At 46.4% G+C, this 16,674-nt stretch overlaps 1 protein-coding gene across 1 annotated transcript in view; it reads left to right on the forward strand.

The window, feature by feature from the left end:
- Positions 1-16,674, forward strand: part of CNBD1 (cyclic nucleotide binding domain containing 1) — a 196,692-nt gene that overhangs the window by 91,864 nt on the left and 88,154 nt on the right. Inside the window, exon 6 of the mRNA XM_036263632.1 lies at positions 6,383-6,576. Coding sequence (XP_036119525.1) covers positions 6,383-6,576 — 194 coding nt within the window. The remainder of the gene's footprint in view (positions 1-6,382; positions 6,577-16,674) is intronic.

The raw sequence follows: 16,674 nt of genomic DNA on the forward strand, positions 1-16,674 counted from the left end.
GAGAGAGATAGAAACATCGATGAGAAAGAACATCAATTGGCCGCCTCCTGCATGCCCCCCACTGGGTATCAGGCCCACAACCTGGGCTTGTGCCCTGACCGGGAATCGAACTGGTGACCTCTTGGTGCAGGGTTGATGCTCAGCTACTGAGCCACACCAGCTAGGCACTATTGGCATCTTAATGACTCAGGTGATTACCTATGAAATATGAACTTTCTTTCCTTGAAAAATGTCAACTTTGATTGATCATTTATATTAAATAAGGTATTCCAACTCACATTTCATATGCTCATATGCTTTAAAAAATTTTGGTTTTGTTCAGCGGTTAGAGCATCGGCCTGCGGTCCAGAGAGACCCGGGTTCGGTTCCAGCTAAGGGCACGTACCTCAGTTGCAGTTTGTCCCTGGCCCTGGATGGATTGAGCAGGTGGCAGCCACTCACTGTGTCCCTTCCACTGTGTTGATGTTCGCTGTGTCGATGTTCCTCTCTCTCTCTCTCTCTCCCTCCCACTCTATCTGAACAAGAAATGGAAAAAGGTCCTTGGGTGAGGATGAAAAAAAAATTTTGGGGGGAAGTCTCTGTGCTTGTCTCTGCCTGTGTCAAAACCCTCTTGAGTTTTTAAGATGTTGGAGTCTGACAGCTCAGATCGGTTTCACTACGAGAGCAGACGTCTCATTAAATGTCTGACCTCTGTAAATCCTTTGGTTCATCCAACGTAAGAAACAAGCCCACCAGGTGTCTTTCCCATACTCGGGTGTATGTTCCCTCCCGTGCGGTTCCTGAGAGTGTCTCCCCTCCGCCTCTGCCCAGGTGCTGGTTCCTCTCGGGCAGTTCCAACAGTCCTGGGCACCTGTCTCTTTCCTGGCCGCCCGGCCTCGGCACTTTCAGTGCGGAAGGCAGCTTCCCCAGGCTGCCAGCACGCACTCAGCCTGCCGCTCAGCGCTCTTGAACAATAACACACGAACGGGATAACGATACTGTGATTCGAGGAACTGAATAACACATGCACATCTCTCATTTAAATGATTGTGGTACTATAAAAAGATGGTTAACATCACTAATCATCCGAAAAATACAAATTAAAACCACAATGAAAGAGCACCTCACATCTGTCAGAATTGCTAGCATTAAAAAATCAACAAACAACACATTTTGGCGAGGATGTGGAGAGAAAGGAACCACTGCACTGTGGGTGGAACTGCAAATTGGTAAACAGTATGAAGACAGTATGGAAGTTCCTCAGAAATTAAAAATAGAACTACCATGCCCAGCTGGTGTGGCTCAGTGGATTGAGCATCATACCATGGACTGAGAGGTCCTGTTCAATTCCCAGCAGGGCACATGCCTGGGTTGTGGGCTCGATCCCCAGTAGGGGGCGTGCAGGAGGCAGCTAATTGATGTCTCTCTCTCACATTAATGTTTCTCTCTCTCTCCCTAAAAAAAAAAAATAACTACCATCTGACCCAGCAATCCCATTGATGGGCATTTCTCCAAAGAAATTCAAAACAGTAATTCAAAAAGATTATGCACCCCTATGTTCATTGCGGCATTATTTACAGTAGCCAAGATATGGAAGCAGCCTAAGTGTCTATCAGTAGACGAGTGGATAAAGAAGTAGTAGCACATATATACAACAAAGTATTACTCGGCCATAAAAAATAATAAAATCTTACCAGTTTGTTTCTGTTTTGCTTGTTCATTTAGATTCCACACAGAAGTGAAATCATATGGTATTTTTTTTCTCTCTCTCTGACTTACTGCACTTGGCTCATACCTTGTCGATCCATCCATGTTGCTTGGTAAGATTTGCCGGCTCGATCCCCAGTAGGGGGCATGCAGGAGGCAAACCACAGATGTTTCTCTCTCACATCGATGTTTCTCTCTCTCTCCCTTCCTGTCTCTGTAGAAAATTAATACAAACATGTAAAAAAAGGGGGGGGGGTACAAATGGCAGTTACAAAACAGACACAGAGAGCAAAGTGCAGCGTCGAGAACAGGTCAGCAGTGTTGTGATGACTGTGTATGTACAAGGCGGCTAGGCTTGCTGGGGGAATCACTGTATAAGTCACGTCCATGTCTATCACTATGCTGCACACTTGAGACTAATATGATATTAAATGTCAATGGTAATTTTAAAATTTTAATTAAAAACTGAATGTGGTACTAAAACATGGTTACATATCACTATAATATAAAGATTATGTGTATTATATATTCCATACAGTAATTTATTTCTGTATACTGATAGGTATATAGTTCACTTAACTAGTGATCTCAAGCACGTTCCATGGATCTATTATTTTATGCCCTGAGCAGAGGACAATTTTATGATTTGCAAACTAAAACTCATGGAAGCTAAAATAATTATTTTGCTTGAGAATCCAGGGTAGTGGCTAGGCTGGAATTAGATCCTCAATCAAAATTGTGTAACTACCTACCTAGCTAGCTACCTTTATATTAATGTTGAAGTATTCCCATGAAATGGTTGAAGTAAGGTTTTGTTTTTTTACTTTTGTTAACTATATCATCTTTACTGTTTTATTTCTTTTATTTGAAGTCCATTAAGTTCCACAGTGTTATTTCTCTTCTGTTTCTTTCATTATATCTCATCTTTACTCTCAACTTTTGAGATCATATCTCAAAAACTGTGGCTCCTCATTTTATATATGTTTATATTTATTTTCAATGCTATATATATATATATATATATATATATTTTTTTTTTTTTTTTTTTTTTGTGGGACGTGCCCCTAGCGGGAACTGAACCGAGGATTCTCTGGTCCGCAGGCCGACGCTCAACAGCTGAGCCAAACTGGCCAGGGCTCAAAATATTTTTATATTACTAAATTTTTAACATCTTTTTTAACCTGCTTTGACTTTTATTTTTTGTGTGGTTTAAATTTTATGTAACATATTGTACAAACACAGTAGGTAAGTCTTAGGAGAAGCGTGCCGACCATCTCTGCTGAGCGCAGCCGCGACCCCAGTGAGTCGCCCCCGGCGGGAGCTCAGTCCGCCGCACAGGCCGGTCCGCGCGTCCTTCTTTTCCGTCCTCTCACACGGAAATGGCCGTCAGGTCCTTAGAAACAGTCTGTTATGCCCTCTATTTTAATAATGTGCTTTGTGAAAAGTTTAGTTGTGTTATACTACCTTATTTTCTTCTTTGAGAACTTTAAAATTTTTTTTAAGTAAGGCAAATGGAGCAAAAATTTTCTGCTTACTCAATGCTATCTCCTGGCAAATGTATAAGATTTCACACAGTTTTTGTTTGTTTGTTTGTTAATCCTCACTCAAGGACATTTTTTCCATTGATTTTTTTAGAGAGTGGGAGGGAGAGGGAGGGAGAGATGTTGATGTCAGAGAGACACACCAATTGGTCGCCTTCTGCACACAACCCGCCCGGTGTGGGGCATGAACCCACTCCACCCAACTGACCACACTGGCCAGGCCTGGAATATATTTGAAAACTTGCAGAAAATAGCATACTTTGTGACTTTGGCATTACTTAATTATTCTGAGCCTTAGTTTCTTTATCTGTAAAATGGACTGCCCTGGCCAGTGTGGTTCAGCTGGTTGGGCCTCACCCTGTGCACAGAGAGGTCACCTGTTTGATTTCTGTTCAGGGCACATGCCTGGGTTTTGGGCTCAATCCCTGGTGCTGTGCATGCAGAAGGCAGCTAATCGATGTTTCTCTCACATCCATGTCTCTCCCTCTCCTTCCTCTCTCTAAAAATCAACGAACTATAACAAAGATGTTAAGAAGGACTGATGAGGAATGACACTTGGGGTTAGGAAGAACTCCTGTGAGAGCACCTCGCACGGAGCACGCCCGTCCTTCCTGGCAAGCAGGGCATATCTGGAGGCCAGGAACAGCTTGTTTCTATTTTTGGAAATCTATAGCAAAGTTTTTTTTTTTTTAAAAAGTATTTTAAATTGGTTTTAGAGAGGGAGGAAGGGCGAGAGGAAGAGAGAGAGAAACATTGATGCGAGAGAGACATCGATCGGCCGCCTCCTGTATGGATGGAGCCAGCAACCCAGGCATGTGCTCGTGGGAATGAACCGATGACCCTCAGTGCAGGGTTGATGCTCAGCCCCTGAGCCACACCCGTCGGGCAAAAGGTCGTTTATTCATGAGCCATTTTTAAGGAATCGCCTGTCAACCCACTTACTAAGATCTATGACGGTGAACCTTATAGAGAAAGTCTAGGGAAAGGTGCCATCACAATTCTAGTCCAGAATCATCATTTTGCTCAATAATTAACTGTCTTTTGTGATGAACTACATTTGAACTGCAGTCTGTCCTCTTACACACTCTGCCCCACCCCTTTGCAGGCTGCTCTTGTTACGTAATGTTTGTGCCACAAACATGTTTTCCTTCATAGGTACACAGATACTGACTTCTAATTTCTTTTTAACATTTTAAACTAACATATTTCTTTGAGCTTTCTTTCCCCTTAAAACAAAACATGACCCCTGACAGGATCAAACATAGGGTCTCACCATCATTGAGAACACATTCCTACCAGACATACATGGAGTGAAACAGAAAGTCAAGGGCGAAGGAGAGGCAGAGGGAGGAGGGGAGCAGGAGAAGGATGAGGATAGGGGAGGAGAGAGAGGGAGAGGAAGGAGGGGAGGAAGGTGGAGGGGGGCAGGAGAGGGAGGACGGGCAGAGTCTGACCCCCGGGCCAGTGCAATGAGCCGGCTGAGGCGGGCTGTGTTTAGTCTCTGAGCCGGGGCAGGAGGCTTCATTCCTTGGTGCTGTCATTCCGCACAGCTGTACCATTGGAGCCGTCACAACACCTGCCGCATAGGTTTGCCAAGAGGATACAAAGGATTAGTCCTGTAATATGTTTGGAATAGTGTCTGGCTCAAGACGCAGAAAGAGGTGAAAACCAAGTTGGCTGTCTCTCATAGTAGCACCTTCTCCCCTGCAATGTCCCCACTACTTTTGCATCATGTTTTTAAATTGTTTTCAGTTACAGTTCATGTTAAATATTATTTTATGTAATTTTGGGGTGTACAGCACAGTTGGTTACACAATCATATACTTTACAATGACTTTAGTCACTTTCATTTTAATCCTCACCCAAGGATATTTTTCTATTTATCTTCAGATGTAGAGAGATGGAGAGAGAGAGAAACATTGATGTGAGAGGGACACATCAACTGGCTGCCTCCCATATGGCCCCAACCAGGGTCAGGGACAAACTGCAACCAAGGTACGTGCCCTTGGCCAGAATCGAACCCGAGACTCATTGGTCCGTGGCTGATGCTCTCCCGCTGAGTGAAATCGACCAGGGCTACATCATGTTTCACTATCTCTGTGGAACCATCCTGTGAGGACAGGTCGCTCCTAAACCCTGCAGGGCTCACCCAGAATTCAGTATTTGCTTCTGGGCCTTCATTTTCGGAGGAAAGAGGAACATACAGTAATGGGCATGTTTGCACCTGAAGTCTGTTGCTTGATGAGTTTTGACAGATGCTGTCATCAACCCCCTGCCAAGACAGGGCCTCAGCTCCACGCTCTGCCGGCCCCTCTGCCCACCTGCCAGAGGAGCGGCCCCTCTGCTTCCCTTCCAGGTATAAATGAGCGTGTAGAACTTCTCTCCGCTTAGAAAAAAAGCAGAGAAGGCAAATGGCTGCTCCCTATTAGGGCATAAAAAGAAACACCATTGTCAACGGAATTTATTTACAGTGAGGTAATAAGCCAGGGAAAGAGCGGTCAGCGCTCCGACTGCTTGCCCCGTGGAGACAGCGACCCGGTCCACACCGCCTCTCTCAGAGGACTGGCTGAGGAGGGGCAGGGCTGATTCAGCTGGATTCCACAGCCTCCCAGACAAACACACCCGCCAGACCAGCTGCACTCAGGGCCTGGGATCACATGCCCAACTGTGGGGAGTTACAGTGGGGCGGAGGAGAAACACTGGGAGGGAGAAACTGCTATGCCTGGGAATGTTCTCCCTTCCAAAGATAAATGAAAGTCAACAGCAGGTGTACATTGTGACTAATGCAAAGTAGGCAACATGGCTTTAGGAGGGGAAGGTAAACATTTTAAAAAATGTAAGGACTTTCCTGGTTTTATTGTTATCATACCATCTTAAATCTCTGTTGTGATATGTTACCTCTCAGTTCCATAAGAGGGTTGATTACTATGATAACTGTCAGAAAAGAACTCTTCCAATGTGTAGATGTACCTTTGTTATTCTTGTGTGTGTCAATCACTTGTGAATACCTAAGTGCTACATTGAAGTCATTGTCACTGAATAAAGGACTCTGCTAAAAGCAAAAGTAAGTGGGATGTGTGTGGTCATCACATCCATCTCAAAGAGCCCAGGAAATAAAGCCTACACAATACCTCTGTGGTTTTGTTTCGTTCCAGTCGTCGGCAATGATGGGTTTTACGTGATACTGAAAGGCCTGGCCCAGCCGCGGACACCGATGTACAAAAGCCTGGTGGAGGAACGCAGTTCCACAGCCACCATCACGTCCCAGAGTTTCCACAGCTTCACGTACAGCGAGGACTTGGAACATGCTGCGATCGGGGAGATGCCCATGCCTCTGGGTGGCAACCTGGTAAGACACGCGTGGTGCTTTTCCCGAAAGCAACACGGTATCAAGCCTGTAAAATGTCACCTCTCTCAGATAAATCCACATTTTTTCAGGGAGTCCTGAAATATTTAAGATCATGTGTCTTTTGCAAATAAAAAGTATACTATTAATATTGAGCTTGAAATTTGTTTAAAAAGTTACTGAGGGATGCCAGCAACCACACACCGCCTAGTGATGGAGTTTGATAGTGGAGATGATGCCTGTGGGGTTGCATCACTGAATGAGGAAGGGAAAGGAACCGTGACTTGGTGTGGGGAGAGGATAGACCGTGGAAGGCCTTGTAAATCAAGTTCTGAATATGGGCTTCGCCTGTTTATTTTGGGGCAATGCCAAGGTCCATTCCAATCAGAACGTCTTGAAGAAAACGTCACTTCTAGGTGATATTTCAAGATGACCAGCTGTCAAAAAATAAAAGTTCGGTGTCTTTCTGGACCTCTGGATGCTCCAGACAGGGGTAGATTGCTGGGAGAGGCATTGAGGCTGAGAAACCAGTTTTAGATTTAGGGCGGTCAAGATGTTTGCAAGAGAAAAGGGCCAAAGGAACCGATGCAAGTGAAATTATTTAGCACTTTGGAGCCACAGAGACCCTGGGTAGCCAAAATAATAGAGCCCAGGTACGCCGTGGGCTGGCCCACCCAGTGTGTGAGTGGACGGCTTCTCAGAGCAGATCCCTGCTGCTGAGGGCTCATGACTACAGCTGGACACGAGGAGGGGCGATGTCTCCAGCTTTGTGCTTCTTTCTCAGGATTGTTTTAGCTATTCAGGGTCTTCTGTGGTTCTGTATGATTTTAGAATTTTATTTTCTATTACTGATATTTTGATAGGGATTGCATTGAATCTGTATATCACTTTTTAGAATTTTTTTTTCTATTAATGTGAATGATGCCACTGAGATTTTTTGTTTTTTCTATCCTCACTGGAGAACCTTTTTGCATTCATCTTCAGATAGAGTGGGAGAAAGAGAGGAAGAGAGAGAGAGAATCATCAATGGGAGAGACACATTGAGTAGTTGCCACCAACAGGACCCGATCCGACCCGGGGCAAACTGCAACCACGGTGCATGCCCTTAGCGGGAACTGAACCCGGGTCTCTGGTCCGTGGACCAACGCTCTTACCGCTGGGCCAAACTGCCCAGGGCCCCACTGAGATTTTGGTAGGGATTGTATGGATCTGTACATCCCTTTTGGTAGTATGGACATTAAGGAAAACCATTGTATAAATTAAATTTCATTTTTTAATTGAGGTGTAATCGACATGTGAGACTGTGCAAGTGTAAGTTGTGCCAGTAATCACAGGCTTCCCTGTCACCTCCCTCACCAACGGCTCTTACCGTGGGGACCAGGAGACCAGCCGGGTGCTCTGCCCACTGTGCGCTCCCATTGCAGGTCTGAAGTCCACAGACATCGCCGCGAGGCGGGTCCAAGGCCCAGTGGACGCACTGTGAAGAGGCCCGGGACAAATGTCCATGGCCTTCGGTGCATTCTCCACATTTCCTCATCGTAACTGATGACCAAGCGACACCACCCCAGGTTTCCGGGTTCCAGAGAACACTTGGGGGCTGCGACCACAACCTCACCTGGAACTGTGCTACCCTTATACTTAGATACCAGGCCCGGCCCTCAGCTCCTCTGTCTTCCAGCCTTAGGAGAGTTTCTGTGTGCGTTACCATGGAAACCTTGCTGCGCTTCCCCTCGGACTGATGACTGATTTTCTGCAGCCTTTCATTCCTTCTTCAGTATATCTGTATCTCCCGACACCGTCCTTCGAGTCTGCGGTTCTTGTCATTGTCCGTCCCCCCACACCTCAGAGGTCTCTGGCATTGTAGCTTCCAGGACCTCTCTCTTGCCAGTGCCAGCCACTCGTCCACGCGGTAGAACCTTTACAGGTGCTGCTCCAGCGCGTCAGGGGCGCCCAGTGCGCAGTGGGGGCTTCTCATCGCTCCAGCGCGTCAGGGCGCCCAGTGCGCAGGGGGGGCTTCTCATCGCTCCGGGTGCGTCAGGGCGCCCAGTGCGCAGTGGGGGCTTCTCATCGCTCCGGGTGCGTCAGGGCGCCCAGTGCGCAGTGGAGGCTTCTCATCGCTCCAGCGCGTCAGGGCGCCCAGTGCGCAGTGGGGGCTTCTCATCGCTCCGGGTGCGTCAGGGCGCCCAGTGCGCAGTGGGGGCTTCTCATCGCTCCGGGTGCGTCAGGGCGCCCAGTGCGCAGTGGGGGCTTCTCATCGCTCCGGGTGCGTCAGGGCGCCCAGTGCGCAGGGGGGGCTTCTCATCGCTCCGGGTGCGTCAGGGCGCCCAGTGCGCAGGGGGGGCTTCTCATCGCTCCGGGTGCGTCAGGGCGCCCAGTGCGCAGTGGGGGCTTCTCATCGCTCCGGGTGTGTCAGGGCGCCCAGTGCGCAGGGGGGGCTTCTCATCGCTCCGGGTGCGTCAGGGCGCCCAGTGCGCAGTGGGGGCTTCTCATCACTCCTGCGCGTCGGGGGCGCCCAGTGCGCGGGGGGGGGGGGGGGGAGCTTCTCATCGCTCCTGCGCGTCGGGGGCACCCAGTGCGCAGGGGGGCTTCTCATCGCTCCCGCGCGTTGGGGGCGCCCAGTGCGCAGGGGGGCTTCTCATCACTCTGCCTGGCTCACTCGCTGCCTCCTGAGGGTCATTCACTTTGCATTCGTTGCTGATTAGGTTACAAGGAAGCTCAGTTAGTTTTTTTCAGTTGCAGTATCTGCCTATTCCATGATTGTGGAACTCATCTTCAGATCTCATTTTACCTGTTCTTCAGCGTAGCCATCGTTGCGCATTGATGGGTGCATTCTGCCCACAATTTACTTTTGCTGTCGCTGTCCAGCTTTGTCACAATCGCCACAATTTTCTTTCATTGCTTACCAAATCGAAATATATCTCTACCGTCTAGATGCTTCCGTGCTCAGCAGAATGTGTAGAACACCCGTATACATCCATGTCAGCGAGGGACACCAGGCCCGTTAGAGAGAGCGGGCACCGACCAAGGGAACACTGAGTGCGGTCGGGACCAATGAAGCTGAGCAAGAGAAACACAGAGTTTGGTAGGAGACAGTCCTCAGCTTGAGTCCTGGCTCCGCTGCCTACTGACACTTGGCCTTAGACATGTTCCTTCATCTGTCTAAAGCTCTGTTTCCACATCCGCAAGATCGATTTAGTGGTGGTAACGATCCCAACGATACCCTTCTCAGAGCTCTGTTCTGAGGATTTAATAAGATAACGCATGAAAGTACTGAGCACAAAATAAGGGCTCAGACATGTTCTGCTTTGGTTATTATACATTAGTGATAGGCACGAGTTGCTAAATGAACTTTCTGTTCAGAAATTAATATTTGAGCTTTAAGGAAAGTGTTGGAACTTTTGGCAGGATATAAATAAAGAAGACAGATTGAGAGGATTAAATGGATAGGCTGAGCACATCAGGGAAGGCATACGCTGTTAGGAAAACTAAGGGCTGTTGGGAAAAGAAGTCAGAATTCACAGAATATTTTTTGGTGTCAAGAAATAAACTGTATGGCTAGAATGATAAATTCATCTAAGGTGCTATTTTGAAGATAATGCTAGAAAATTAGGGAGACAGTAGAGGAGCTTGAATTTGAGGTTTATGGAGTTTGTTCTTATTTGGACACAACTTGAAATCATGGACATTGACTTATAACCACACTAGCCTTTAACACAACAATTTATACGAGGCATATTTTTGAAAGTATAACTATAGAATCACCTAGCAGGGTGCCTGGTACGTAGAGAAAGAAGAATAATTGTATGATCACTGCTGTGGTCCAGGAATAATGTTATAAGGGTGTTAAATACACAGTAATTAAATTCTCAGTTTGGACCTGTATAAATCAGATAGTTTATGTGATTCCAGGACCAGCGCATAAAGGACACAAAATGAGACTTATTTGCATTCAGTTTGGGAGCTATAATTAGACCATTTATACCCTTGTTAAAGCAGGTAAAAGCAATGGTTCTATCTCTCATTACAATTGTGTAAATCGGGTAACCACAGATAATAAGCATCTGCATAATTTAATTGGCGCATGAATTTAATTGTTGATATTTAGATTAATTTCTATGATTTGTAGGAATAAACCTCCTCTCAAGTATCTTTTTTTATTGGCTTGCATCAGTTGCTAGCTAGGCAGCCAATAGCAAGCTGAGTGAGTGAGGACTGGGTGGTAGTGGAGAGAGTAGGAACTGGTGAAAACAATTTGCTGCCAGACTCTATGTAGCCTGAATTCAGACTAAAGATATTCTGAGCAAGTTCATCAACCAAGGAATCCCAGTTTCTCCATCTCCCAACTACAGATGTTTCTAATCTATATTATCAGCACAGGTTGCATCTTTCTCAGGTGACCCACTACCCCGTGAAGTTCAGGTTTTGACAGGTGTTTGGAGAAAATCGTGGTGGGGGGGGGCAGGGGGGGCATTGATACATGGTTTTTCCAACTTGAGAAATAAGACCTCTTCGTTCATAAGGTGGTTGAATAATGTTTTCATCTTAAGTCAAGAATAAAACTCAGCCAATAATTTCAAATGGAAATTTATTCCAATTAATTTTAAGTTCTGGGCCAAGCAAAATATTGGGGTATCCTGAAGAGTAAAGGCAAAGTCATGTTTCATAAGGATAAGGTATTTGTTGTTAGGATATCAAAACCCTCTGCCTCCTGATTTCTGGTAACGGGGCTGCTTGACTTTCTGGGTGGATTGTGTTCTCAGCTCAGTCGCCCTCATTATTTCTCACCTCTGAATAGCAAAGCACTTCTCAAAGCGTCGCTCCCAGTCCAGACTTCTGACTCTTGCCATTGTTTGTCTCACGGACTCAGACTGTCTGGGACGGAGTCCGCGGCTGTCTTAGACGCTGCTCTCCCCGGACGCCTGCCCGCCGACGTGAGGTCGCCGCCTTGCTGTTCCCCAAGCCTAGTGTTGTGTTCCAGGAACTTTAAAGGTTTTCAGTCAGAATAGATTTAATTAAATTTAGTTTCATTTGATTAGACAGAGCTTTCAAAATATCAAAGATAACTGTGAAATGAATTTTGATTCAAATGGCAAATAATAGAGGATTTAATCTCCATTGAGTCAAAGTCCCTGCTTTTATGTGCTACATTTATTTGATCATAATTGATGTTTAAAATCTATATAGGTATTTTGTTCTTAAAAATGAAATATAAATATTAGATATTGAAAAGTTTAAAAAGTCGCTCAGGAAATCATTCTGCTGTAATAATGACATTGGAACTTAACATTTAATTGTCTCCTCAGTCCTTTAAAAATTTAATTTTAATGTACTTTGTAAAAACGAGTTGTGAGGATTAAGCAGGAGAAGGTGTCCCAGCTGCCATTGTCCCCCAGGCATATATTTTGGGTAAATAAATTCATCTCTCATTTGTAAGGATCCCTCTTACATGAATATAATTGTTCAGGTAACATTTTTGAAAGCCCAGCAGGTTCTTGGACCGATGTCTCATAGCTATAGGTTTGCTTCACTGTCCTGCCTGTTTCATCCCCAGAAAGTTCTCCAGAACTCCTGCCTCAAAATGGCAATTTCTTTATTTAAATTGAAATCACTGCTTTGGTACCCTGGCCGGTTTGGCTCAGCGGTAGAGCGTTGGCCCGTGGACCAAACAATCACGGGTTTGATTCCGGTCCAGGGCACGCAACCAATTGATGTGTCTCTCTCATATCAATGTGTGTCTCTCTCTCCCACTCTATCTGAAGATAAAGTGGATAAAAATATCCTGGGTGAGGATTAAAGAAAAAAGGTATCACTATTTTGGTTTTTACATTTTTCTAACAGGCACAAAATGGTGAAAAGTCGAGGGTAAAAGCCCCAGCCAGCCTGTTCCCCTAGTACTTTGCCCACTACGCTTACTCACGGTTTTTCATTTCCCAGGTCATCATGTCTATTGATCATACTGGGAATGGGGCACTTTTAAGCGTAGTTATTAGTGAACTCAATGATGCCAATAACTGTCAGAGTTTTTGACAGTAACGTAAGCTTTGAATATGACCTCTCAATTTTTGAATACAGAATTTTTTTCCTTACAGTTGGAACTCATTTCATGAAACTTGGTTGGAGAGTTTGGTCTTAGCCTCTGCTACCCATTAAGGAGTTTAGAAAGTGTGTGATCGGAAACCCCCGTCAGCAATGCTTCGGAGCAGCCCGTGTACTGTGTCCCACAACGGGACCGGGGACAGAGGTCCAGGGACTGGTTCATGTAGGCCAGCTTGAGAGAGCGGACTTTTCCCTTGGCTCTGTCCCTCAGTCCTGTCATTGTCCCAGCATTTCTCCTCCTCGGAAGTTACTCAGTCCACTGGACTTCGTTATGGCTTCGGGATGGGCATGATGGTTACCTTTCAACTTGAAGCTGGCAGAGTGGTTGGGGTCACCATTATCAGCGTAGCGAAGTCAAGAGTTGGCCCCAAGGGCCCAGTCCGTGGTCTCTGGGCGCTTGCACTCAATGCCCGGGCAGATCAGGCCGTGAGGCAGGCGAGGCCCGCCGAGGACTGGCAGCCAGCAGATGCGCAGGCGGATGCACTCCGGACGCAGAGTTCTCAGGAGGTAGCACGACACGACGCAGGTCAGTGCTATCATTTGCAGAGCGGCAAAGTCCTCAACAAAATGTAAACATGCCAGGCTGGTGTGGCTCAGTGGGTGAGCATTGGCCCATGCCCCAAGAGGTCACTGGTTCGATTCCCGGTCAGGGCCCATGCCCAGGGCGGCGTGCAGGAGGCAGCCAGTCCATGTTCTCTCTCCTTGATGTTTCTATCTCTCTCTTTCCCTTCCTTTCTCTCTAAAATCAATAAAGGAAAAAAATGTAAACAGGCCCCCTGAGACCGTTAGTGTGAGTTCAGTTCCCTGGTTTTTAGGGTGTTGTCTTCTTGATATTTTGAGTATTAAATGTGGCTTTTGGAATGTGACTGCCTTTCTTAGAAACTGCAGGACCCCTCCGGTCTGGGCGCCACGCAGCGTGTTCCCTCGCGGTGCCGTGATGCTTACTGCGCCGGCAGGGAGCCTCTCCTCCACCCCGGGCAGATGCCCCTCTCTTCCATCGGGAACTCCTCTGCCTTCATCTTTCTAAGATGATATTTTGGAGTAAGATGGCTTTGAAGAAAGACATTCATTTCTATTTTTGTCATGCTATTATCACCAGAGTTACGGTCATTATTATGACAATAAATACGGTTCAGTGGTGGTTCAAGGCAGGCTGGGTCCTACACAGGGAGAGGCGAGGCCGTCGTCCTGTGGTGCTTACTCGGCCATGAGACACAGCGTCCGTTCCTTTATCTCCAGCTCCACGCGGCTGGATGACCGTTTCACATCAAACAGTCATCACTGGCTTTCAATATTCTGTTAGTACGATCAGACGTCTCACATTATTCAGAACCAATTATGTTTCTATTTCAATGATTATATTTACATGAAGAAAGACAATTTCCTATCTAGACTCTGTAAACCTCTTCACAATCAGAGGAGCAATTAGTCGCTTTACTTAGAGAAGAAGTTAATAAAAGCATGTCATTTATTCTCTCACTGTTCATTTTAATGTAGTTAATTGAACAAACCTAATGTATCACCCAGTCAGTGTGCCTGTGGCCTGCTGAGTACCTGGGAAGCAACACGAACTTGCCGTTGTTCTTGTTCTCCAGCGTGAGGTCCAGAGCGCGCTGTGGATGGCGCCCCGTTGATGTGCGGGGACTGCGAACCGAGAGCAAGGCTCCTCCTGCTCTGAGGCCTGGACGTTCGGGGAGGGGCCGGCATGTACACAGACAGACGCCGAGACAGTGGGAGGGAGTCTATTGGAGCGTGAGTGACCAGGATGACATATTCGAAGGGATTTCAGAAGTGAGGAGAGTACCTTGGGCTGGGTGTCAGATAATTCCTGTTGAGAAGAGGGGCTGGTCACTTCAAAGGACAAGAACGAATAGACTGTGTAGGAAGGGCAAGGGCACAGAAATGAACATGAGGGCCCGGCCGGTGTGGCTCAGTGGGTGAGCGTCAACCCATGCACCCAAGAGGTCGCTGGTTCGATTCCCGGTCAGGGCACATGCCCAGGTCGTGGGCCCGATCCCCAGTGGGGAGCATGCAGGAGGCGGCCAGTTGATGTCCTCTCTCCTCAATGTTTCTATCTCTCTCCTTCTCCCTTCCTCTCTCTCTAAGATCAATAAAGAACAAACAGAAATGAACACGAGCAAACAACTGGTGAATGGGAAGTTGGGGAGTGAAGTGGTACATGAACAGAAGACAGGTCTAGAGAAGGGAGCCAGAAGAGAGAGGTGAGAAAGGTTGGACTGGTCAGACCCAAGGATCCTCTCAGCTGCAGAGAGAGCTGAGACCATGCTGTCTGTGTGTCTTCTTTTCTCCTGGCTCTTAGTCAAGAGACACTCCACATCCTCCTTTGCCTTGCCCGTTCCCCAGGGCTAGCCTGTAGGGACTGAGTTGGACAGTTCATTTGCCCACTGGCCTGTGGCTGGATTCCACCCAGGGACAGTGCTGGTGGAGACCAGTGTAGGGGGGGGGGGACACAGGGTGCTGATTCCCTGGCCTCTCAGTGCCTGTCACTGGCTGAATCTGCCACCTTAAGGCCGCAGCTCCTGTCACATGGCTCTCTCCACGCAGCTCTCCCAGTCCTTAGGTTCTCTCTTTTCAGGCCTGGGGGAGGGGCGTGTGTGCCTGTGCCCTGCCATTCTAGTGAAATACCTAATGTACTGAAAGAAAATAATCCACCAACCTAGAATTCTGTGTCAAAAATGAAGGGGAAGTAAGTCTTTCTCAGACAAATAGAAATGGAGAGAATCTGTTGCTGGTATACTTGTCTTGCAATAAATGTTAAAAGAAATTCTTTAGAGAGGAAGGAAATGATTATAGATCAAAAACTCAGATGCACGTAGAAGAAAAGAAGAGCAGAGAAGGAATAGTGAAGATTGCCATCATTTTAAAATGAATGCTGACTAACTCTCTCAAGGTCACATAGCTGTACTTGGCGGAACCAGTAACAGAACTCACCTGGTTGAGCTGTTAGGAGGATCCAGGGAGCTGATATTCGTGAAGTCTGAGTGCAGTGCATTGGGTAGGAAGCATTTATGTCTTCATTAAATAGAATAAGACAAAAGGGACTGATGCTGCAGGTTTAAAGAAGCTATAAATCATCTCTTTTATCACAATATGACCAGTAACTATAAACACATCATTTTAAATTTAGAGAACTATACTCTTGTCCGCATGATAAAGAACAATTACTTAAACAACCGCATGGTTTAAAGCATTTTGAATCTTAGCATCCGGGTGAGTCTGCTGTTGGCCAGCCCTGGGACCGAGTGGGGTTGACCCGCCTCCCTGTGCAGACTCACACAAAGCGTCTGCCGCTGCAAAGCTTCAGTGATCGCGCATTTCCCCTTCAGCAAGTCATCCCTTCTTGCACTCTTTGAGCCAAGAGTTTTGAGTACCAACATTGTCTTTTTATGTGTAAAGATCAGTCATTTTGGAAAAAGAAATAACAAAATTGATTTTTATTGGGTTCAATGCAGTAATTTTTTTCTCCACTAGCACCATCAATCTTTAAAGTGCGCTTTGGAGATCCTGGACTTCTACGAAAGCGCATCGTAGCAATCACGTCTTCGAAGCTGCCTTTCTGTTTCACCAGAAGTTCCTCCAGCAGACTGCCTTGTCTTCCCGCAGACTTAGTGATTCTTCACTTGTTCAAGGAACGACCTCAGTGTTTTACTCAAATGTACTTGGACATTTCAATGCGCCCCAACTTCTTTGTAATCGTGCTTCTTACTGCACCATTTTCTTTCTTTGAAAACACTTGAAATTAAGCCAATTATTTGGGATGTATCTGAGTATAGAAATAGGAAGGTCAAGCATGTTCTTTTTTGTTCTATGGGACTAAGTTTGCCCATGACCAGCATTTCCTTGGTGACTGGTGTATGCTCACAGGTTAGTTACCACCACAGGGGTAAGGGTACCAGTTAGTGTCACAGGCCTGAAGAGTGTGGTTTCTTCCACCTTGCTAATGGCAAGACATCATTTAGGCATAGTTCAAGAATTATGCTTTGT

The sequence above is a fragment of the Molossus molossus genome, unplaced genomic scaffold, assembly GCF_014108415.1.
Source record: "Molossus molossus isolate mMolMol1 unplaced genomic scaffold, mMolMol1.p scaffold_m16_p_16, whole genome shotgun sequence".
Classification (NCBI taxonomy): domain Eukaryota; kingdom Metazoa; phylum Chordata; class Mammalia; order Chiroptera; family Molossidae; genus Molossus; species Molossus molossus.